The 19,497-nt window shown below is 38.7% G+C and overlaps 1 protein-coding gene across 1 annotated transcript in view; it reads right to left on the bottom strand.

Annotated features, from left to right (window-relative positions):
- The window catches only part of rgs3a (regulator of G protein signaling 3a), a 129,154-nt gene extending 120,541 nt beyond the window's left edge, over positions 1–8,613 (bottom strand). The window contains exons 1-2 of the mRNA XM_026921592.3: positions 8,178–8,613; positions 4,579–4,644 (exon numbers count right to left, since the gene is read on the bottom strand). Of these exons, the coding sequence (XP_026777393.3) occupies positions 4,579–4,644; positions 8,178–8,300 (189 nt within the window). The 5' untranslated portion in view covers positions 8,301–8,613. The remainder of the gene's footprint in view (positions 1–4,578; positions 4,645–8,177) is intronic.
- Positions 8,614–19,497: the final 10,884 nt, after the last annotated feature.

Raw genomic sequence — 19,497 nt, forward strand, 5'->3', positions numbered from 1 at the left:
TTGGCCAAAGTGCTAATGCGAGCCCAATTTGGGAAAAGAATAGCAGGAAGTGGCCCCTGCACCGCCAACACACACACACACACCCCTCCGGCCTGCCCTCAAGCCCCATGCAGACAACACGCCTAACCTCGTTAGGCAAACGAAGCTTCCCGTCACTCTTTGGGCTAATCTATTATCTACTAATGCTTTGCAAAAGCTTAAATACTATTTTGGTATTAAAAACTCTCTAGCAAGTGGCTTTTAGCACCTAAAATAAAAACAGGTGGTTACTACTGTTTCCCAATTTTTCCCTTCTAAGCAAAAACACTGGGTGGAGATAATGTAATGAAACTGAGAGTAATTACTGACGTTGCATCAATATTTATGCTGGGAAAGTTATGCGTATTCAGAGTCAGGTTACGCACCTGTTTAAATCCATTTCCTGTGCTCCCGTTTAGATGATTTAGATTATTAAAATTCTTGAGTAGAAGTGTTTGAGAGTTGATTTTCTTTAAAGACATGACAAATCATAAATTTCTATGTTTCATATTGAGGTTTAGCACCTAAAAGAAGACCAAAAAGACTATTCCTACTGTTTCCCACTTTTTCTTCTCAAGCAAAAACACTAGGCAGAGATTATTGTAATGACGCTGGTAGCAATTACTAACTTAGAGCTGTATTCAGAGTCAGCTACTCATGTTCAAAAGTTACATCAATATTTACTTTGGGAAAGTTACACGTATTCAGAGTTGGGTTACGCACCCGAGCTCCCCATTCAGCTTATTCAGATTAGTAAAATTCTTAAGTAGAGGTGTTGTAGATTGCTTTTTCTTTAAAAATAAACATGATAAAACATGAATTTATGGGTTTCGTATTGAGGTTACATTAAAATGTCTGACAGTTTCGATAGATTTAATATTCCTACTACTACTCAATACTGCTCCTTACTCAAGCTGATATCGTGCAAGAAAAATCGACTTTAAAGTTCAAGTTCAAGTTCAGCTCAAGTTCAAAACTGTGTATAATGGACACATGCCAAACATTTGAAGAGCTCATAATGCTGTAGGTCTAAATATTAGTGTGCACTATTTCCTCATAACTCATCTCCGAATACAACCCTTTGTAACTGCGTGTAACATTCAACATGTTTTTTTTTTTAAATAAAAAAAAAAAAAGCTGCTATCATTTTCAGAGTAAACATGGAGAGTTTACAAACACATATTAATTTATAATTAACATGCAAACATATCACCTTCCAAGTTACTTTATTATGAATTTGGACAGAGAGAACCCTGTGTGTTCAGTGATTTTGTTAAAGTTAGCAGAATGTAGCTGTTAGATTTCAGTTTAAACCCCCTCCCTTCAGTTTTTCCTCCAAATCCACACCTCTAAAACATACGTATAAGCGCTCACTCTGCTTCAGAAAGAAAAACAGAGATTTCTGAAATACCAACGTGATTGACTGGAAAGTAGAGACATTTCCTCGACTAGATCGACTGAACGCTCATGAGTTGTTGTTGTGTTTTTTGTTTTTTACAGAGCCCAGCATTCCACAGACACCAGAGCTTCTCCTTTAAAGATATTTCATTTACTTGTAATGACACCAACCCAAAGAAAAAGAACGCACTCTTTAAATTGTGTATGATCTAAAACCCCCGATTAAATACCCTGGATCATCCCTCACAGGAAGACGTGGTTTATATTTCACCTATTATATCTTAATTATGCAAAAATCCATCTGTCTTTATTTGTATCCACATTCTTAGTAGATCACCTGCTGAACTGGCCACACCCATTAAAATGAAAATGGGCTATTACTACGTATTCAGAATGAATGTATACTGTTTGCATTTTAGTGGAGAAATATTCCAGAAATGTTCCAATATGCAGGACTGATCTCTCATCAAACAACAATTCAAACTTCTCTTTTAACTCCGGCAGAATATTACACAGTCCCACATTTTTGTCATTTCTCTCTTCCTCTCTGTTCCTCTGTTCTCCTCTGCTCATACTTGCTGTGTGCAGAGGCTCAGAAGCCTCCACACACACACACACACACACACACACACACACACACTCTTCTCATCCAGCCCTGTGTTTGACAGCCAGACACTAGAAGGAAGAGTCTCACATGCCGACTTCAAACACAGAGTGCGACCTGGAAACCGTCAGCGCTCTGGAGCCGATTTGTGACTAGCTTTAAAACAAGCAAAATGCTGTTATTGACATGGGAAAACTGAGAACATTGAGTTTCCACAGAAGCATAGATGCATATACGGAGTGTTTGCAATATTTATGGACGTCTGCCTAGAACTATTTACTCAGCAACAAGATCACAGGGACAGCTACACGCCTGATAATGTGCATCCCTGTATCTGAATCAACAACATACTGAATCTATTACGTTGTTGTCATGTAACGTGACATTTACATTTTAAGCGTCTAAACTGCAAAGCTTTTTGCATGCATTCTACACAAAAAACTTTCTGCGTTATGCACAAAGCTAGCATACATGCAATATTTAAGCATCATGCAAGTCGTACATCGTATTTTTTTTTTTATATTTGAGGAGTGAAATAGCTATTCTTTTGACAAAGCCAAGGTTTTTTTATACCACAGTGCTGTTGAATTCTCGTTTCTGATTGGTCAAAAGATGTTGACTAATGTTCTAACAGAAAACATAACAGGACAAATAATAAACAAATTTAAATCGTGCTGTTATTCAACAAAGAAAAATGTATAGTCTTTGATATTTCTGTAAGGAGATGTTTATTTAACATTTAAGGAAGGAGTCTCCAGTGTCAGTGCTTTGTAACAGACATTATAACATTTTCCATTACAGTTTCACTGTAACCTGATTAGCTGCATTTTTTTATCTCATTAACTTCTAGAGGGAGAAAAAAAGAGAGGCTGATAAGGGAACGACTGTTTATAGCTGCTATAATGTAAGTGATAACAGGAATATGAACATTAAATGTGACTAAAATGGATAAAAAGACTTGACAATGACAAGTCATTGTCTTTAATCTTAAAAAAAATGTAATTGTTGGCAAATTGCGGTGGTATAAGCGGAATAAACCACTTCAGGGTGTGCTGTAATCAGAAGATAATCAATTTCACACCATCATTGATTATTTCCCTAGAACAGTACACCCTGAAGTGTATTCTTTCGTATATTTTAAGATTACAACATCACACCATCAGCATCCTACAAAATCATGTTTTTTCCTGCTTATAAAAACCCATTGAGTGGCATCAGACTGGCACCAAACCCTATTCAAGTGCTCTTTTTCTTCCTTTTTATTGTCTATTCATAAAGATTGAGAGAAAAACGAGGGAGGAGGGTGGCCTTTAACGAGCCCCGGCATGAAAGAAGAGCCCTGAAGCTCTCAAAAGCCTGGCAGAAGGAGGGATCGGACACAGCCTTGAGCTCGCCTTTCTTTAGTCGGGCGATCCACAGACCCTTGTTTTTTGTAGAGCAGAGACCCGGTGAAAAGGAGCGAGTCTATAAAGCTGACCTGAATAGAAGAGCAAATCAAAGCAGAGACAAGTTCCACTTCACTAAACCATGCAAGCTGCCACCGAGAACCATTACAGGCTGACTCATTATAGCAAGACTGACATTAAAATAGAAAAATAGGCATGAATACATTACGAATCCAGAATTTAGCTAAGTCTTAAGTATATAGTTGCCTTGCTTTAATTATTTATGGTAGCTAGCTTTGTTAAGTTGCCTTGTGTTAGCATTTTAAAGTTGATTATCCTGCTGAAAAAAACAGCCAGTTAGCTGGTCATTAATCTCAGCAGGTCTGGTTTAATGGTTTCAGACACTTACAGACTGATTGTAACTGGTCATGCTGTTCTAACAGGTCAGACTGGTTTTACCTGGTCATATTGGTTCTAACCAGTCAGACTGGTTCTAACTGGTTATGCTGGGTCTAGCTAGTCAGACTGGTTCTAATTGGTCATGCTGTTCTAACAGGTCAGACTGGTTTTACCTGGTCAGACTGGTTCTAACCAGTCAGGCTGGTTCTAACTGGTCATGCTGGGTCTAGCTGGTCAGACTTCTTCTAATGGGTCATGCTGGTTCTATCTGGTCAGTCTGGTTCTAACTGGTCATGCTGGTTCTAACCAGTCAGGCTGGTTCTAGCTAGTCAGACTGGTTCTAACAGGTCATGCTGGTTCTAACCAGTCAGGTTGGTTCTAACTGGTCATGCTGGTTCTACCCAGTCAGACTGGTTCTAACTGGTCATGCTGGTTCTAACCAGTCAGGTTGGTTCTAACTGGTCATGCTGGTTCTAACCAGTCAGGTTGGTTCTAACTGGTCATACTTGTTCTAACTGGTCATACTGGTTCTAGCTAGCCATGCTGCTTCTAACCAATCAGGCTGGTTTAAACTGGTCAGGTTTGAAGGTTTTAGAGAAATTTTGGAATTTTGGACACTTACAGACAGGTTCTAGCTGGTCAGGATGGTTCTACATGGTCAGACTGGCTCTAACTGGTCAGGCTGGTTTCAGCCTGATCAGGTTTGATGGTTTTAGAGGGGTAACTGTGGGTCAACATTATCAAGGGGAAAAAAAATAGCACTTCAGATCTCACCATCTCTGAAATGCTGCCACTTGAACATAACTGTGCAGCTAGATTTTGATTGGCAGATCTCTCTCCCTGTTAGGATTAATAGTAAAGGAATAGATTTAGCTAATAAGATGGACATTAATGGCATGTGCTAACATAACAATCTCTAATAATTTCCATCACAAGGTTTGTTTAGCTTTTATGACTAGCTACAGATTACTATGGATGCCTCTGACTAATTCATGGCCATGTACAGTCTCTTGTCACATCTAGAAGAGCGTGTAAGCTGAAATGAACATTGTCATGAGGCCTCTGCTATTAAAATGTCATAACATACACTGCTACAGTGTTATACAGTGAGTGCTTCAAACATTTCAACCGCTTTTTACAAGTAACGCTGGTGCAAAACAAAGCAAAAAACAAATCTGCAGTCAGTCACGCGAAATAAGGAATAAAATCAAAGTTTATTGATTTGATTCTTAAGAAAAAAGTGAATGTGAGAGTTAAATGTTAGTTAATGTTAGTTAAAGTACCAATTGAACTGATTATAATTTTAATTCATATTTCCTAACATCCATTTATGGCTCCATATGGTCCATTTGTACGAAACAAAAAACCATGAAAATCATTCATCCACATTGTTTCTCTATGCTAATAAAAAAATGGATTTTGAGTTTTAGTATAAAAAGAAAGAGGAGAAATAAACACTTTATGTCAATGAATAGGATGTAAGCAGATTTTGTGATGGAAGTGGGAGTTCTATTGAAATAGCTTCTTAGCTATGATTTGATGTTGACAAACAGGAAGTCTGACTGGTGTCATGTTGAACCACCTTCAGGATATGCCCCACCCCCGGCGAATCTAAACAATCCTGACAGTAGCTTAGCAAGATAGCTAAACATGAACATCACATTCTTGCTCAGTTTGAGTAACATTCCAGGTTTGAAAAGCCTCAAGTTGGTAAAACATGTTCCAAAAAATCATCTGTAATATAACCGCGATCTTGTGCAAGTTTCACGTTCTTTAAAATGAATAAACTCAAAACATTTTTTCTCAATAGAAGGAAACAGAAGAACCCAGAGGAAACCTACACAGACATGGGGAGAACAGGTTTCAGGTTTGTGAGTCATAAAACGTTTACCAATTTCATGCTCAGCGACATTAAACACACTAACAAGCTCTGTCTTACTTAAAACTGTCTGCTGTCGTCATGATTGTTGTCATGAGCTTCATCTCAGATTGAAAAGTCTGACCTTACATTCAAAAGTATTTACTAATCTAGAAAAATCTAGAGAAATCCAGAACACTGGTATGCAAAACAGACCTTTCAGTACATTTGAAGGTGACATAAGAGTCATTTAACATTTCAATTAAAATTCAAACTAATCATGTTAATACTCAATAACTGTTTAGAACTGTGAATTGTTTAGTCAGTTACATGGAGCTGTACCCCAACTGTTTATGCTGGTGTTGCACTATCATGGATAAGCTAGCATTAATTCCTAAGAACGTGCACTAGTGATGCTCCAAACGACCGCAGGAGAGATGCGGCAGCCATCTTGCATATTCATATATGTAGATAAAGGCAAGTATAACCCAGGCTTAAGTGGAGCTGATCTCACCTAGGAAGTTCCACATTGACTCAGTCAGTGGTGGTTGAATAGAAACAAAACCAGTGGGGTTTCTCTGACACACTCCCTCACACTAGTACCAAGTGGAGTTAAGAGCTTTAAGTAGGAAGTGAAGTGGAACGGAGGAGAGCGAGCCAAAGGAGACCCTCAGCTCCTGACTCATGCTCTGAGCTTCCCTCATCAGCTTCAACGAGTCTCTGCAGGCAGATTTAAGGACGAAGAGTTTCTAAAGACGATGTGAAACTTTTACAACAAAGTAAGCTCTAGAGAGTTTTTCACTCGTTTTGTTTCTCTGACACACACACACACACACACACACACAATCTTTCTCTCTCTCTCCTTGCAATGAACTCTACCAAAGTTCATGTTCGCATGCTGTGGCATTGGAGCGAGCAAGTGAAAAAGCCCATTCATACACAAATTGGAGTTCGTTAATTGCTAAATGAAATCAGCTGTAATCCTGGGAAAGGCCTGAACTAAGACAAAGCGAGTCAAAGCATCACTTTTAATCAGTGACATTAGCTTTATCAGGGTGGGCAAATAACAGCTCAGTGGCTGATATCTCTGAGATAAAAATCCAGAAATGGACAATATATTTATTATTGTATTAATCATTATCGCCTTGGCAACACCAAGTGCAATTTCATGGGTTTAAGATAAAATGTGGTGGGAAGGTTAATGATAATCACTTTGACGTGATTCAAGAAAAATGTATTTGTTCCAAACTAATGCAAACGCTCTTTAACCATGACGCATTATTATTCTGATACTGTTTACTGGGAAATGCTGTCATCACCACTATCGTCAGAGAACTCCTCCTACTTTCAAAGGTAGCGTTATGCAGAGGGAAGTGGATGCAGGTAATCAAGCACACCAATAGGTACCAATAGTTTTGCATTCAGATTAGTACTTGCAGGTACTTCAACAACTTTTGCTAGCTTATTAGCATGCTAGAAGCTGGGGGGGGGGGGGGGGGGGGGGGGGGGGGGGGGTTTAGGGAGCATTAAAGATGGAGCATTAATGATGCTACGAGTGGCTCGAGACCAAAAGCAATACAGATCTGTGTCTACCATGTGAAGACATGAATGACATGCTGTAGGTGTTTGCTGAGTTACAATTCAGCTATTATGTTGAGTAATGTGATTGGTTCAGCTTGTCACATTACTTCCTGTTTGAGTTCAGTGATGGTTGGGAAAGGGTTTCTACGGTTATTGATATATAAAGCCAGACTTTCTGGAGGACTGGAGTTCTATAATTAGCTCACCTTTGTGGTGCGAGTGTGTGCACTGAGAACATCCCAAAAATGCATGTCTTATGTTGGCCTGCATGGCTACAAATCTTCTCATAGGAGATATAAGATATATTCATGCACAATGACATGCCATGCATCCAAAAAGTGCTGTTCTTAGGTGTTGGTACCACAGAAAAATGATTTTAAAAACAGCAAGTGGATGAAACTAGTGCTATCATTTTGTAAAGACAACTGCGCAATTGATCCATGGTTCGGAAGGAATTCTTCTATGTGAAAGCAAACCTGTGATTATGAGCCCCGCCCCCAAACGAGCCCAGAATTGGTCCTGAGTGTGAAAGTGTGAAAAGGGCCTAATTTAATTGTCATTGTGCTCATTTTAGATATACCAGTGCAGATCTATCTAAGCCCTTAATGTAGGCATTGTATTGTCTCATTGTGAGGTTATACACTGGCACACTACACTCCCGTCAGACAAGGTGTGTAGCGGATTCTGCAGTTTCACACCTAAAGTGTGAAAATGAAATTCGCTTTAAAAAAAAACTTGCTGGTGCACATAAAACCGGGATGTAAGAATACAACATACTGTATATCATGTATGCTCAGGTGTATTATCTGAAACATGCACGTTTGAGAGACAGACAGTATGAAACTAAGGCCACATCAGCACAGAAACACAAACACAAATAAAAACAGAAGGGAAAGTACATTTTTTTTTTTTTTTTTTTAAAGTGTCCACTTACCGTTAGGCATTGCATTATCTCAGAGCTGGTGGTGTCGGAAGCAGCAGCATGGTTCGCTTGAGCAGCCTCTGAGGGGATAAAGACAAAAGAGTCACGGGCTGAGACTGTACCCTTGGAGAACATCTCTGCATCTGTGCTTTCTTCTTCTTCTCCTCCACACAGACACACATACAAAGTATAAAAACACAAGTTTGTCCACTAAGGTCTTAGTAGGTTTGTAGCTCTCTCAGTCTTTCTGTCTGAGCACAAACAGAGGGAATTCCGTGAAGGAAGCGGCACGGAGAGAAGGAACTCCACTCCTCTTTTCTCTCTCAGTCCATTATCTCCGAGTTTTGCGCGCTCCTGGGCTGTTGCTGTGGAGACAGCGGCTCGGCCCGGCCGCAATGTCCTTTTAAGCGTTCCTCATAAAGGGCCGCATTCAGCCTGGGACACAATGCAGCGAGACTCCCTCACACTCCCTACCTCTCTCTCTCTCTCTCTCTCTCTCTCTCTCTCTCACTCACACACTTCCTCGCTAGCTCTCACACTCATTATCTCTCTCATAGACACTTTTCTCTCACTCGCTATCTCCAGCACTCTCTCCTTGCTCTCTTTTTCTTTGTGGCTCGTTTGATCCTGAAACTCAAAGACATGCCTTGCACTTTCTTTCTTTCTTTCTTTCTTTCTTTATTTTTGCATCTTGAACTTCTTTTTTTCTCTTTAGTTTATGTCATCATATTTGAAGATAACACCCTTAGCAATTTCTCATTTCATTAACACTCATTCAACTCCCACAAAAGATGGACGCCAGCCCTCTTTGGCAGTCTGCCATAATGAGGTTCTCTCTCTATTACAGCTCAGGAGTGGAACATGCTGTAGATGATGTAGCTGGGACAACCGATGGGAACTTAAAAATTCCACTTTAATCAAAAGTGGAGGGGAAAAACGGGACTCCCCGCAGCCTCAGGAGGTGACCTGTGTGGCCGCCATTGTAGAGCCAGGCATAAATCACTGCGATTTAACCGCGAGACACAGAGCAACTGGCAACAGAGCATTACGAGCCACGCTAACTCCTGCCAAGGAACACCCCTTAGAAAAGACCGAGAGAGAGTGAAAGAAGGAGGAAAGGACGAGCAAAGAGAAAGAGTTGAGAAAAGTTGGAGCGCGTCCACTAAGCGCATGCGAACTGGCCATAAAGCACTGGAGAGAGCAGGAGGAGTGGACACAGTCACTCTCAGCGGTCACTTCCACTCATTTCACACTGTGACTCTGTTGTTCTGCCTTTCACAGCAAAACAAACAAAGCCGTGATGGAGAGCCTCGGAGGAAGAACAGAACGTGGCCAAAAAACAAAGCAAAGGTATTTTATCTCTCTTGCAGTTTTTTCTATTCTTACTCCTGTGATGATTTCTTACCTCATCATTTCATCAAATTCCCCTTTGTGCAACTTTTACCAAAAAAATCACATCCCTTTCCATACATTAGTAATGTGTCATCACACATGAAAAGCATGTAAAGATGCATTTCAATATGTTATGCCCTGGAATTAAATAAAATCACATCCTATATAAATATGTGGTAATAAATAACTTGTGTATATAAACAAATCACATGTGACACTAAATGAATTGTGTAAAAATCACATATGAAAACAAATGAATAGTATATTTTTAAAAAATCTCATGAAAATATACAAATTGTATTTAAAAATGTGGAAATAAATAAATAAGATGTTCATAAAATCATGTGAAAAATGAATTATGTGTAAAAAAAAAAAAAAATCAAAGTCTGACCACTCAGATTTACACGTCTGGGTTTTAGAGACTTCACATTATGGGTTTTTTTTTACGTGTTCATGTGTTTTCATGTGTAATTTTTTTTAAACACAAGATTAATTTATTTTCACTTTTTAAAAGCAGCCACTTCCTGTAAAATCATGACCATAAATGGTGATGAGAATGCTGAGGTCCAGACCTCTGTATTTTTGGAAGGTTTTGGGGTTTTTTGCACATATATTTTGATACATTTATATATTTTTATATAACCACCAGGTGCTTGAGGGGAAAATAAGCTTCCACTCACCTGATTTAGTTAAGACACAGATACTAGAAAAGTTCACATGCACAATTTCCTACTAATTACTGTAAGTAACATGTTTTTTCCTAGAAAAGAATGTTCATTTTGTATCAGTTTGTTCAATTAAAACATTATATTTTTTAATATAAATAGTGTATAATATACAAACATAATGAACATCTCAGTTTTATAATTTTCTTAGATAAAATAGATGAACTACAGTATTGTATTTTTATATGAAATCTGTTCACTGTGAACATTTTCAGTAAAGAATTTTGAGCAAAAAGAGAAAGTGCTCAAGAAATAGGGATATAACTTAATTTTTTTGAGCCTGATAAAAAGTTTTAATAAGCAGGTGAAATAAATCATATTATTATCATATTATTATTATTATTAGTATTAGTATCGATCATTATCAATAACATTGTTATACTATTGCAAAGGACGTTATACTTTTACATGCGCTCCTTTAATCATAAATCATATTAAAGGTTATTTTTAAGAACTATAAAAGCAGACTTTTATGAAACTTATATTATGAAACTTTTGGAGCCTGAAATCAACAGGCCATCAAAAATATTTAACTGGCATGAACAGTTTATGGAAAAATGGAACGAGAACAAAACAGAGCTTAAAAATGAGTTATTGATGTTGTACACATTCAGTACTGTGATATATGAACCATGCCACATTTCTGCGATGTGGACTTCAGTGAAATTATGATCGTGATTACAGCTCTGTGTAAAATGTGTGCTGGTGGTCGAGAGAAAATAATCGCTGAGCGTGAAAAGAAAACTGAAAAACTGAGAAAAAAAAACTTGAATTGACTCCAACACACATATTCAACACAAGCTCTGTATCATGGGCTTACGAACACGGCATACGCCACACTCACACACACACACACACACACATATGCACGGTACACAAACAGTAGAAGGGCTGGCCTTGTTACTGCATTTTAAGCCAATCCTAAAGCACATTCTGTCATTTATGACAAATTACACTTTCAGAATCTGCAGAATTTCCAGAATTCTCCTGACTATAATCCTGTATGTGTGACTTAAATGTGATTAGGATGCTGGAAAAAAACTTTCCCCTGTGCAAAAATAAGAAACACACTGAGATAATTTAGTGTTTTAAGCCGTCAGACTGCGACTAATAAGATGAAAATAGGGTTTATTTTAAGACCAGAACAGAACAATTGTGTTTATTTAGTGCACCTATGTGAACAAAATTACATTGCCCAACATCCAGATGTGGGGAAAAAAAACAAGATTCTTTGTTACAAAAAGACCAAATGTAGTCAAACAGGGCATACTGTATGACGGCACTAATCATCCACCAGCACACACACACACACACACACACACACACACACACACACACACGCACACACACACACACACCAGCCTGCACCAGAACTGGGGAAGTCGCAGGAAAGGAAAGGTCATGTCTGCATTTCAGACAGCGTCTCCTCCGACTACCCCCACCCCCCCGGAAGGCACAACTACCCTTTAGACTACTACCCAGGCCTGCAGTGGTGCATTCTGGGAGTATTTTGGCCTGAGTCACTGACATTATGCCACTTCAGGATTTATCTCATGCAACACTGGAGATCTCTGAACCTGAGATGAGCCACCACTTGACATTTTCACGCACAATCAACACACATATTTGAACAACACCCGAGTCAGGATATGAAAGCCTCTCACTCAAGGTTAAATGGATTATACACACACATACACACACATCGACACCAGACACACACATGTACAGAGAGAGAGAGAGAGAGAGAGAGAGAGAGAGAGATAGACACTGCATAATAGCATAATAGAGACTATGCACATTAAGATTGATCCATCTGCGTATAAAGTTGTGATTAAATCTCTTCTGCAGAGTACGGGGACGCACTTATCTCTCTCTGGGAAGTGGGAAGTATGCTAAGCAGCCTCTTAAACACAGTGCCATGCACTCGCAAATTATTCAAACAGCCGAATTACTGAAAATGCATGCTCCAGGGGAAGTAAAGCCATCTACACACAACCCGAGCAGCGTGTGTGTGTGTGTGTGTGTGAGGCACTGTGAGAAATTGTGCATGTAAGAAAACAGTGCTTTGTTTAGTTTAAAATGAAACAGTGAACATTGTAAATGTAAAAAAAAGAAAGCTTATTACTGTTAGGCCCAGTCATTTTGAGTTAACCCATCAAGCTAATATAAATTATCATCTTTTCAGTGATGCAAGTTCAGATCAATGACTCATTCAAATTTGTTCAGTTGCAGTTTGCCCAGATATACTGTCTGATTAAGACAAACAACAAACAGCTTGAGTGATGTTAAATATTCTACTGCATGCACTGAAACCCTGGAAATCTCCAGTTCCAAGCAAATGATTCAGAACGAGAATCATTCAATTCACCGACTCAGTTAATTCACTGAATGACTATGTATCAGTGATGACCAAAAGGATTCACAGACTCAAACATTGACTCACTGAACAAGAAAGGAATGAATCTCCATCATAATCGAAAAGATTCACTGGTTCAAATAGGGACATGAGAAAACAAGACCAAGAGAGAAGAGAATCTCACTTGTGTCCAGACACTTCAATGGGACTGACTCGTTGAATATTTGGAGGAGTGAATCTCATTTATGTCTAAAGAAAAGATTCACTGATGCAAATATTGACTCACTGAACAAGAGAGGAATGAATCTCAGTCATGGCCAAAAGGATTCACTGATTGATACACTGAGTCCCTGAACAAGAGAAAAGCAAATCTCATTCAGGTCTAAAAGATTCACTGACTCAAACACTGACTCACTGAACAAGACACAAAAGAGGAGCGAATCTCATTCACAGCCAAACAATTCTCTGACATTGATTCACTGTTAATCTCAGTCATGACTGAAAAACTCAATCAAGAAATCATTAAATGGCAGAGGAAGGAATCTCACTCGCTTCTGAAAGGACAATGAATAGCTGAACACAGAGCAGGTACGCACACACACACACACACACACACAGTGTGGTGGTGACTGCAGTGCATGACTGTGTGTGCCGTGTCAGACAGATTATCCAGTGGCCCGTAACACACTGACCAAAATCACGAGTAGGTTACTTTGTTCTTTTAGCACACGTAAAGCTGGTGGAGGATTGGAGCTTCTGCTGCAATGATTTAATTCAAACATCACTGTTGCATAACCACCACAATTATAAATGATATATGAATAATCTCTCCATCACCATTAGACTAGGACACCAATACAATAGGACACACACGCTCAGTAATAAAGATACCTTTTCCTCAATGCTGGCATGGCGCCATCAAGATTACATCTTTTGTACCTGTATCTTTTACCTAAAAACATGAATATAGTGTACCTTCGAAAATAATTTTATGCTAATTAAAGCTATATCACATGCACCTTCCCAGGTTAAAGATACAGGGCCTTGCAAAAGTATTCATCCCCCTTAAAAGTCATCAGATTCATTTAGATTATAGATGATACTTACACAGATTATTCTGGTCAGTATTTTTCAGTTTTTCATTTTCTTTGAAATACTTTCTGACCAATAATTCAATCTGACTCAAAAATTCACTGTAAGAGACAATGAGTTTGTAATACAAATACTGACAATCTGATCAGTTTCAGGGGAGTGAATATTTTTGCAAGCCACTCTATACACTGAAGGTACAAAAGATGTACCATTGATGGTACCACACCATCACCAAGAAAAAGTACAGTTTGATACAAATCCAAACGATCAGCTGGAACGATTGCTTGGACCTTTCCTACGGCGTGTGCGATCCAACGGCTCTTCAGTTCCCCGATCATGACTTGCAATACCTGCAATACCTCCATTTACTGTTTGAAAAACTCATAACCATGGTTTCACCCATCAAAATAAAAGCTTGGGAGGAAGCAGCAGAGATCCCTGGTGGCTCTGGTCTGTGCATGTAGCTAGCAGTTAGCTAGTCTTTTCTGCTAATCTGCCAACAAAGCTAGTATGAAGCCAAAGTACGAACAACCAATTGTTACACTGATTTAGTGTATTATTTTATTTTATATTTAACTAGTTAGCTTTAGAAGCTGTCTATACTTAGTACCATTTCTTATCGGGACTAAAAAAAATTCTGGACAGGCCACACCCACAAACAACATTCTACAAGGTGACATGAGTTAAATGTCACTTGCTAGTGCGAACATACTGCGACACGTGTCCAATCAAAATGAAAAGAAACTTCCGAAGGGTTACGTTAGAAGTGGAAAGAGAGTCCGATATGTCTCTCTCTGATGTTTACAGGCACGGCGCCACCTATTGCCCAATAATGACGAAACCACAGAAGACACAAGAAGCAGTGAGTTAGAAGAAAGCCTCCTGCTCCTACAGAGATCTTTAAATCAAGCAATCAACTCGAAGACATTGTGTGTGCTGAAGATGGAAAGTTTTACTCATGAATCGATACGCTCTGTCTCTCTGCTCCTGATCTTTCAGATGTCTAGTGTTTTAGCAGTGCTAATTCCTGACTCTCGTTGTGCTGAGACACTGAAATAATCTGTTCCTGATGGCAATACAATCAGCATGTGGTGTTTTAAGATTTAAGTTAGAATATTACCATACAATAAAACAGTAATGCACTCTGATTTATTAATATTTGTTTCGTGAGAAAACACTCTGTGCACTCCTGTGTAGTAGACAGCAAAACAAATAGTCCATCTCACAGACACACACATGTACACACAATAATCATATTTAAAAAAACATGACATGGCCTAGTTTGTGCTGAAGAACTGAGAGAGAGAGAGAGAGAGAGAGAGAGAAAGCAAGGAGAGAGAGAGGCAGACAGAGAGAGAGGCTATTTTTACTGTTTGTAATCACATTATTATTATCATTATTGTTATTATTGATATAGTTGTTAATTGTTATTTTTGTTATTATTGTTCTTACTGTCACTTTGAATCTGTATTTAAACTGTAAAATTAATCTTTTTTAATCTCATGTCTTTTATCTTATATAAAGTAACAGTAACTATTACAAGTTTTCTGACACAGGAACATGATAAGCTGAGTTTTTTTGTCTTATTCACTTCAACAGCGACAAAAAAGAGAGGCTGGTGAGGGAACGACTGTTCATAACTGCTATAACAGCGATAACAGGAACTAACTTTTTTCGTGGACGTTCCACCATTAAATGTAACTATAAATGGATAAAAAGTATGATATATCATTCTTTACTAAATAAAACATTGGAATCATGGCAAATAGCTGTAGTGTAAGAGGAATAAAACACTTCGGGAAGTGCAGTTATAGGGAAAATAAATCAACTTCAGTGAGGTAACAGTAACTCCACTTCATCACATCACCCCATTGTTGATTATTTTCCTATAACAGCATGACACAGAGTGTTTTATTCCTTACATACACAGATTCCTCTTGATTTTGGCTAAATACTTTTAATTTACTTGGGCTATAACAGATTCTGGTTGTGGTTAATAGCAGTAAATTCTCAAATATACAGTGAGTGAAAGAGGGAGCGAGGGAGAGAGAAAGAAGGGAGTGAGAGATGATATGAACATATTTAAAATCCACTGAAGCAAACGATGACCTGAGAGATAAACAGACTCAGCTGAGTTACCAACAACTGCCACATATAATATCAGACAGAGAGACAGAAAAATCACTCACCTTAGCTCTGTTTGTCTGAAGGATCTCACACACACACACTCAGCACCCTCAGATGGTCACACACAGTGTGTGTGTGTGTGTGTGTGTGTGTTTAAGAGTCCTCAGTTCAGTTTCTGACAGCAAAAATATCTCAGATACCTTCAAACCAGAGAGCAGAAGCTGTTTGGAGAGAGTGTGTGCCGGATTGTGATGTGTGTGTGTGTGTGTGTGTATGTGTGTGTGGCAGGTCCAGCCCTCTCGCTCTCTCTCCCTCTCTCTCTCTCTCTCTCTCTCTCTCTCCCTTTCTTATCTCTCAATCTGTAATGTTCCTTTTAATCCTTTGCTTCCCCCAGACTGACCTGCATGTCTCGCCTCTGTCCCCTTCAGCTAACCTACGACTCAGACCCAAGCATTCAATCCCACACACACACACACACACACACACACAGACACACACACATGCGCACACACTCACCAGAGGTGTGTGTGCAGCCTGGAGGATCCACACGCAGGTGTTTGGTCCGCCCAAGGTCTTCCCCGAGTAAGTAGTACCAGCCAGAGATCTGGCAGAGACGAGACAGAGAGAGAGAGAGAACAGCTTAAGGCAAAGCTTTTGTGTGTGTGTGTGTGTGTGTGTGTGTGCAGAAATCATGCATATAATTATTACATATTATCATAAATCTGTGCGTTTATATTTAATGAGTCATGTTTAATTACAATATTACATTATGTAGTACACTGGCTAGCTAGCTAATGAATTAACCGATTTATGTGGATTTTAGCTACATTTTTTACAAAAGTAAAAAATTGTAATTGTAAAAAATTTTCGTAGCCTAATTTTTTTAGTAATTAATAGATTTAGTTAATTATTTTTTGATTTGAAGAGAGATCTGTTACATACTCTACGCAAGTATGCAAATGCGACCGCAAATGCGTAATACGAAGTGAGTCTTTACTTACATACCGTACATTCTGACGCACTATCTGAGTCATAAGCTGCCCACCCGCAAGAGAGCAATATCCGTACATGTGGAACAATGCATCATGTTACAAATTTTGGACATACACGAATTGTATGTTGTTGCACAGAGTTTGGCTTGCATAGAGTATGTAACAGGCCTTAGGGTATTACGTTGTCACACACAACACAATACACAGAGCACGAGCCAATGAACGTAAAGTCACACAATCTGAAATCAATTTATAAATGTTTTTTGTGCGTGGGTTTAAATTTGCAACCATTGAGCACTTATGTCGTAATTATTTGCACTGGTGCTAGGTAAGTAGATGAAAAAACACGGATCAGCTGCAGGACAGGCAAAGCAGGCAATTGCTTGTCGCTAGCATGTTGATTTTGAATTTTGATTTTTGAATTGTCGCACGTTTCAAAGTGAAGCCAGTCTGGAACCAGAAGAGAAAGAAGAGGAACAGAAGAAGCAGAACTGTGGTGAGTGGTGGAGATAATCTCATAACAAAATAATTAAGGCTAAGACCTAAAGTATCGTAACGCTAGCCCAAATTCATTTTGGCAAGCAAGCAGCTAGCTCGTTTTGGATTATTTAGCTAAATTTCTGAGTAGAATTTGTCATTTTGCTCAAACTGTCTTGATAGTTCATAGAGCGTTCAGTCTTTTAAAGTATATAAAATCCAGCACAAAGATTTTCTGTTGTAGCCGATGTGATACAACAATGGTTTATCTAATTGGGAAGTTTACTCTAGCACTATATCCTTTAGAATATACTGTAACGCTAACACTTTCAGCCCATTATCCTGTCATTGGCTAATCCTACTGATTCTTCATAAAGGCATCTGGGTAACATGATGGCAGTGAAGAGGAAGCAAATGCCAAGAGGATGCCACACTAAGTGTGTTAATGAAAAGAAAACTTCAAAATGAAAGAGAATCCAGAGAAGGTTTCTAACAGGGTGGATTCCAAGCTATCATCTGTCACTCTATATGTACAGAACTACATGGTTTGTCATATAACATCATGCTTGTATAAAAGATGCTCACACCCATGACAACAGAAGCAGATTATACATGAAATGGTGTTGCTCTCCTGTCACTCTCTCATCCTTTCATCTGTCTGTCATCTGCTCAGTCTGAGTGAATAGATGTGATCACACCGACTAGTATGATAATCAGCTCTAAAAGCCCTAAACCTCATGTTTTTTTCCTCAACACGGCCGAGAAAAGCAGAGTGTGTGCAGATTTTTGCACAAAGAACAGAGATAAAGGAAGACAGAAATTAAATGTGATATTTTAACATTATTTCTAATGCCAATTTATTGCTTAGCTAACAGATTCTTACAAAACTAGAAACTATGAAGATAACAAGTAAAGGAACCTTATAGCCCCCAGTACAAGTAAAGTAACCATGGTGCCTCCAATATTTGAACAGTTTCCTAAAAGATATAGAAACATATAGAGTATAGTATAGTATAAAAAGCTTCTAACATACAACTCCGCCTTCAGACTACGAGCCACAACCCAATGTGCTGTGATGACTGGTTTTAGCATGTTACTTCAATGACATCCTTTTGCCCCTGTTTATAGATAACAGTGTGTCAGAAACCACATACAACAAAAATTCGAGATAGTGAACAAGTCGATATGGTTTGAGGTGAGTGTGTGAAAATTCAGGCGTGCGGGTTGCATGATGATAAAACTGTAACTCACCTTTACTTGTTAGCTACATTAGCCTTAGAGGTCCAACACAACCCTAAAAAAAATTCAGAGACCAAACATGGCATGTTTTCTGTCTAAACTGTGACTTGAATCGAATCGAATCAAATCCAAACGACTCAATTGAGTTACTCTGAATCGACTCGATTTGTGTCAAATTAAGTCCAGACACGGTGAACAACAGAACGAGGTCGTCTGGGGCCTGTCAGAGCAGATGAGAACCCGACTGATTGCAGGATGACGGAGGAAGTTGGAGAGATAAAAGTGAGAGGCGGGGGATGAAGCGGATGACAGGATGAAGAGAGGGAAACTTCCTGTGATACCCATCCTAAGCTCCTCATTAGCAAATGAAGGCAATCAAATATTCATTCAGCCAGATGGCAGCCAAAATAAGCAGCGTTGTGCTAACATCGGGCTGCTAATCCTCGCTCAGAGACAGGAGCGTGACACGGGGAGGGCTGACAACATGGCCGCCGGAGAACCCCTCGTCTTCTAATCTGTTCCAATCTATTGTATTCTATTCTGTTCTATGCAATTCTAATCTCTTCTATTTTATTCAAATATGTTCTATTCTATTCTTTTCTGATATACTATATTATATTCTAATCTATTCTATTCAATTCTGTTGCACTCTATACTATTCCAGTCTATTCTATACAATTCTAATCTCTTCTATTCTACTTAATTCAGTTGCACTCTATACTATTCCATTCTATTCTATTCTATTGCACCCTATTCTATTCTATTCTATTCTATTCTATTTTATAGCACCCTATTATATTCCAATCTATTCTATTCTACTCTATTTTATTTTTATTCTATTCTATTGTAATATATCATATTATAGTCCAATCTATTCTATTAAATTCTAATATACAGTACACAAATATACAGTGTCCAGATATACCAGTGCC

This window comes from Pangasianodon hypophthalmus, chromosome 27 (genome assembly GCF_027358585.1).
Source record: "Pangasianodon hypophthalmus isolate fPanHyp1 chromosome 27, fPanHyp1.pri, whole genome shotgun sequence".
Taxonomy (NCBI): Eukaryota; Metazoa; Chordata; class Actinopteri; order Siluriformes; family Pangasiidae; genus Pangasianodon; species Pangasianodon hypophthalmus.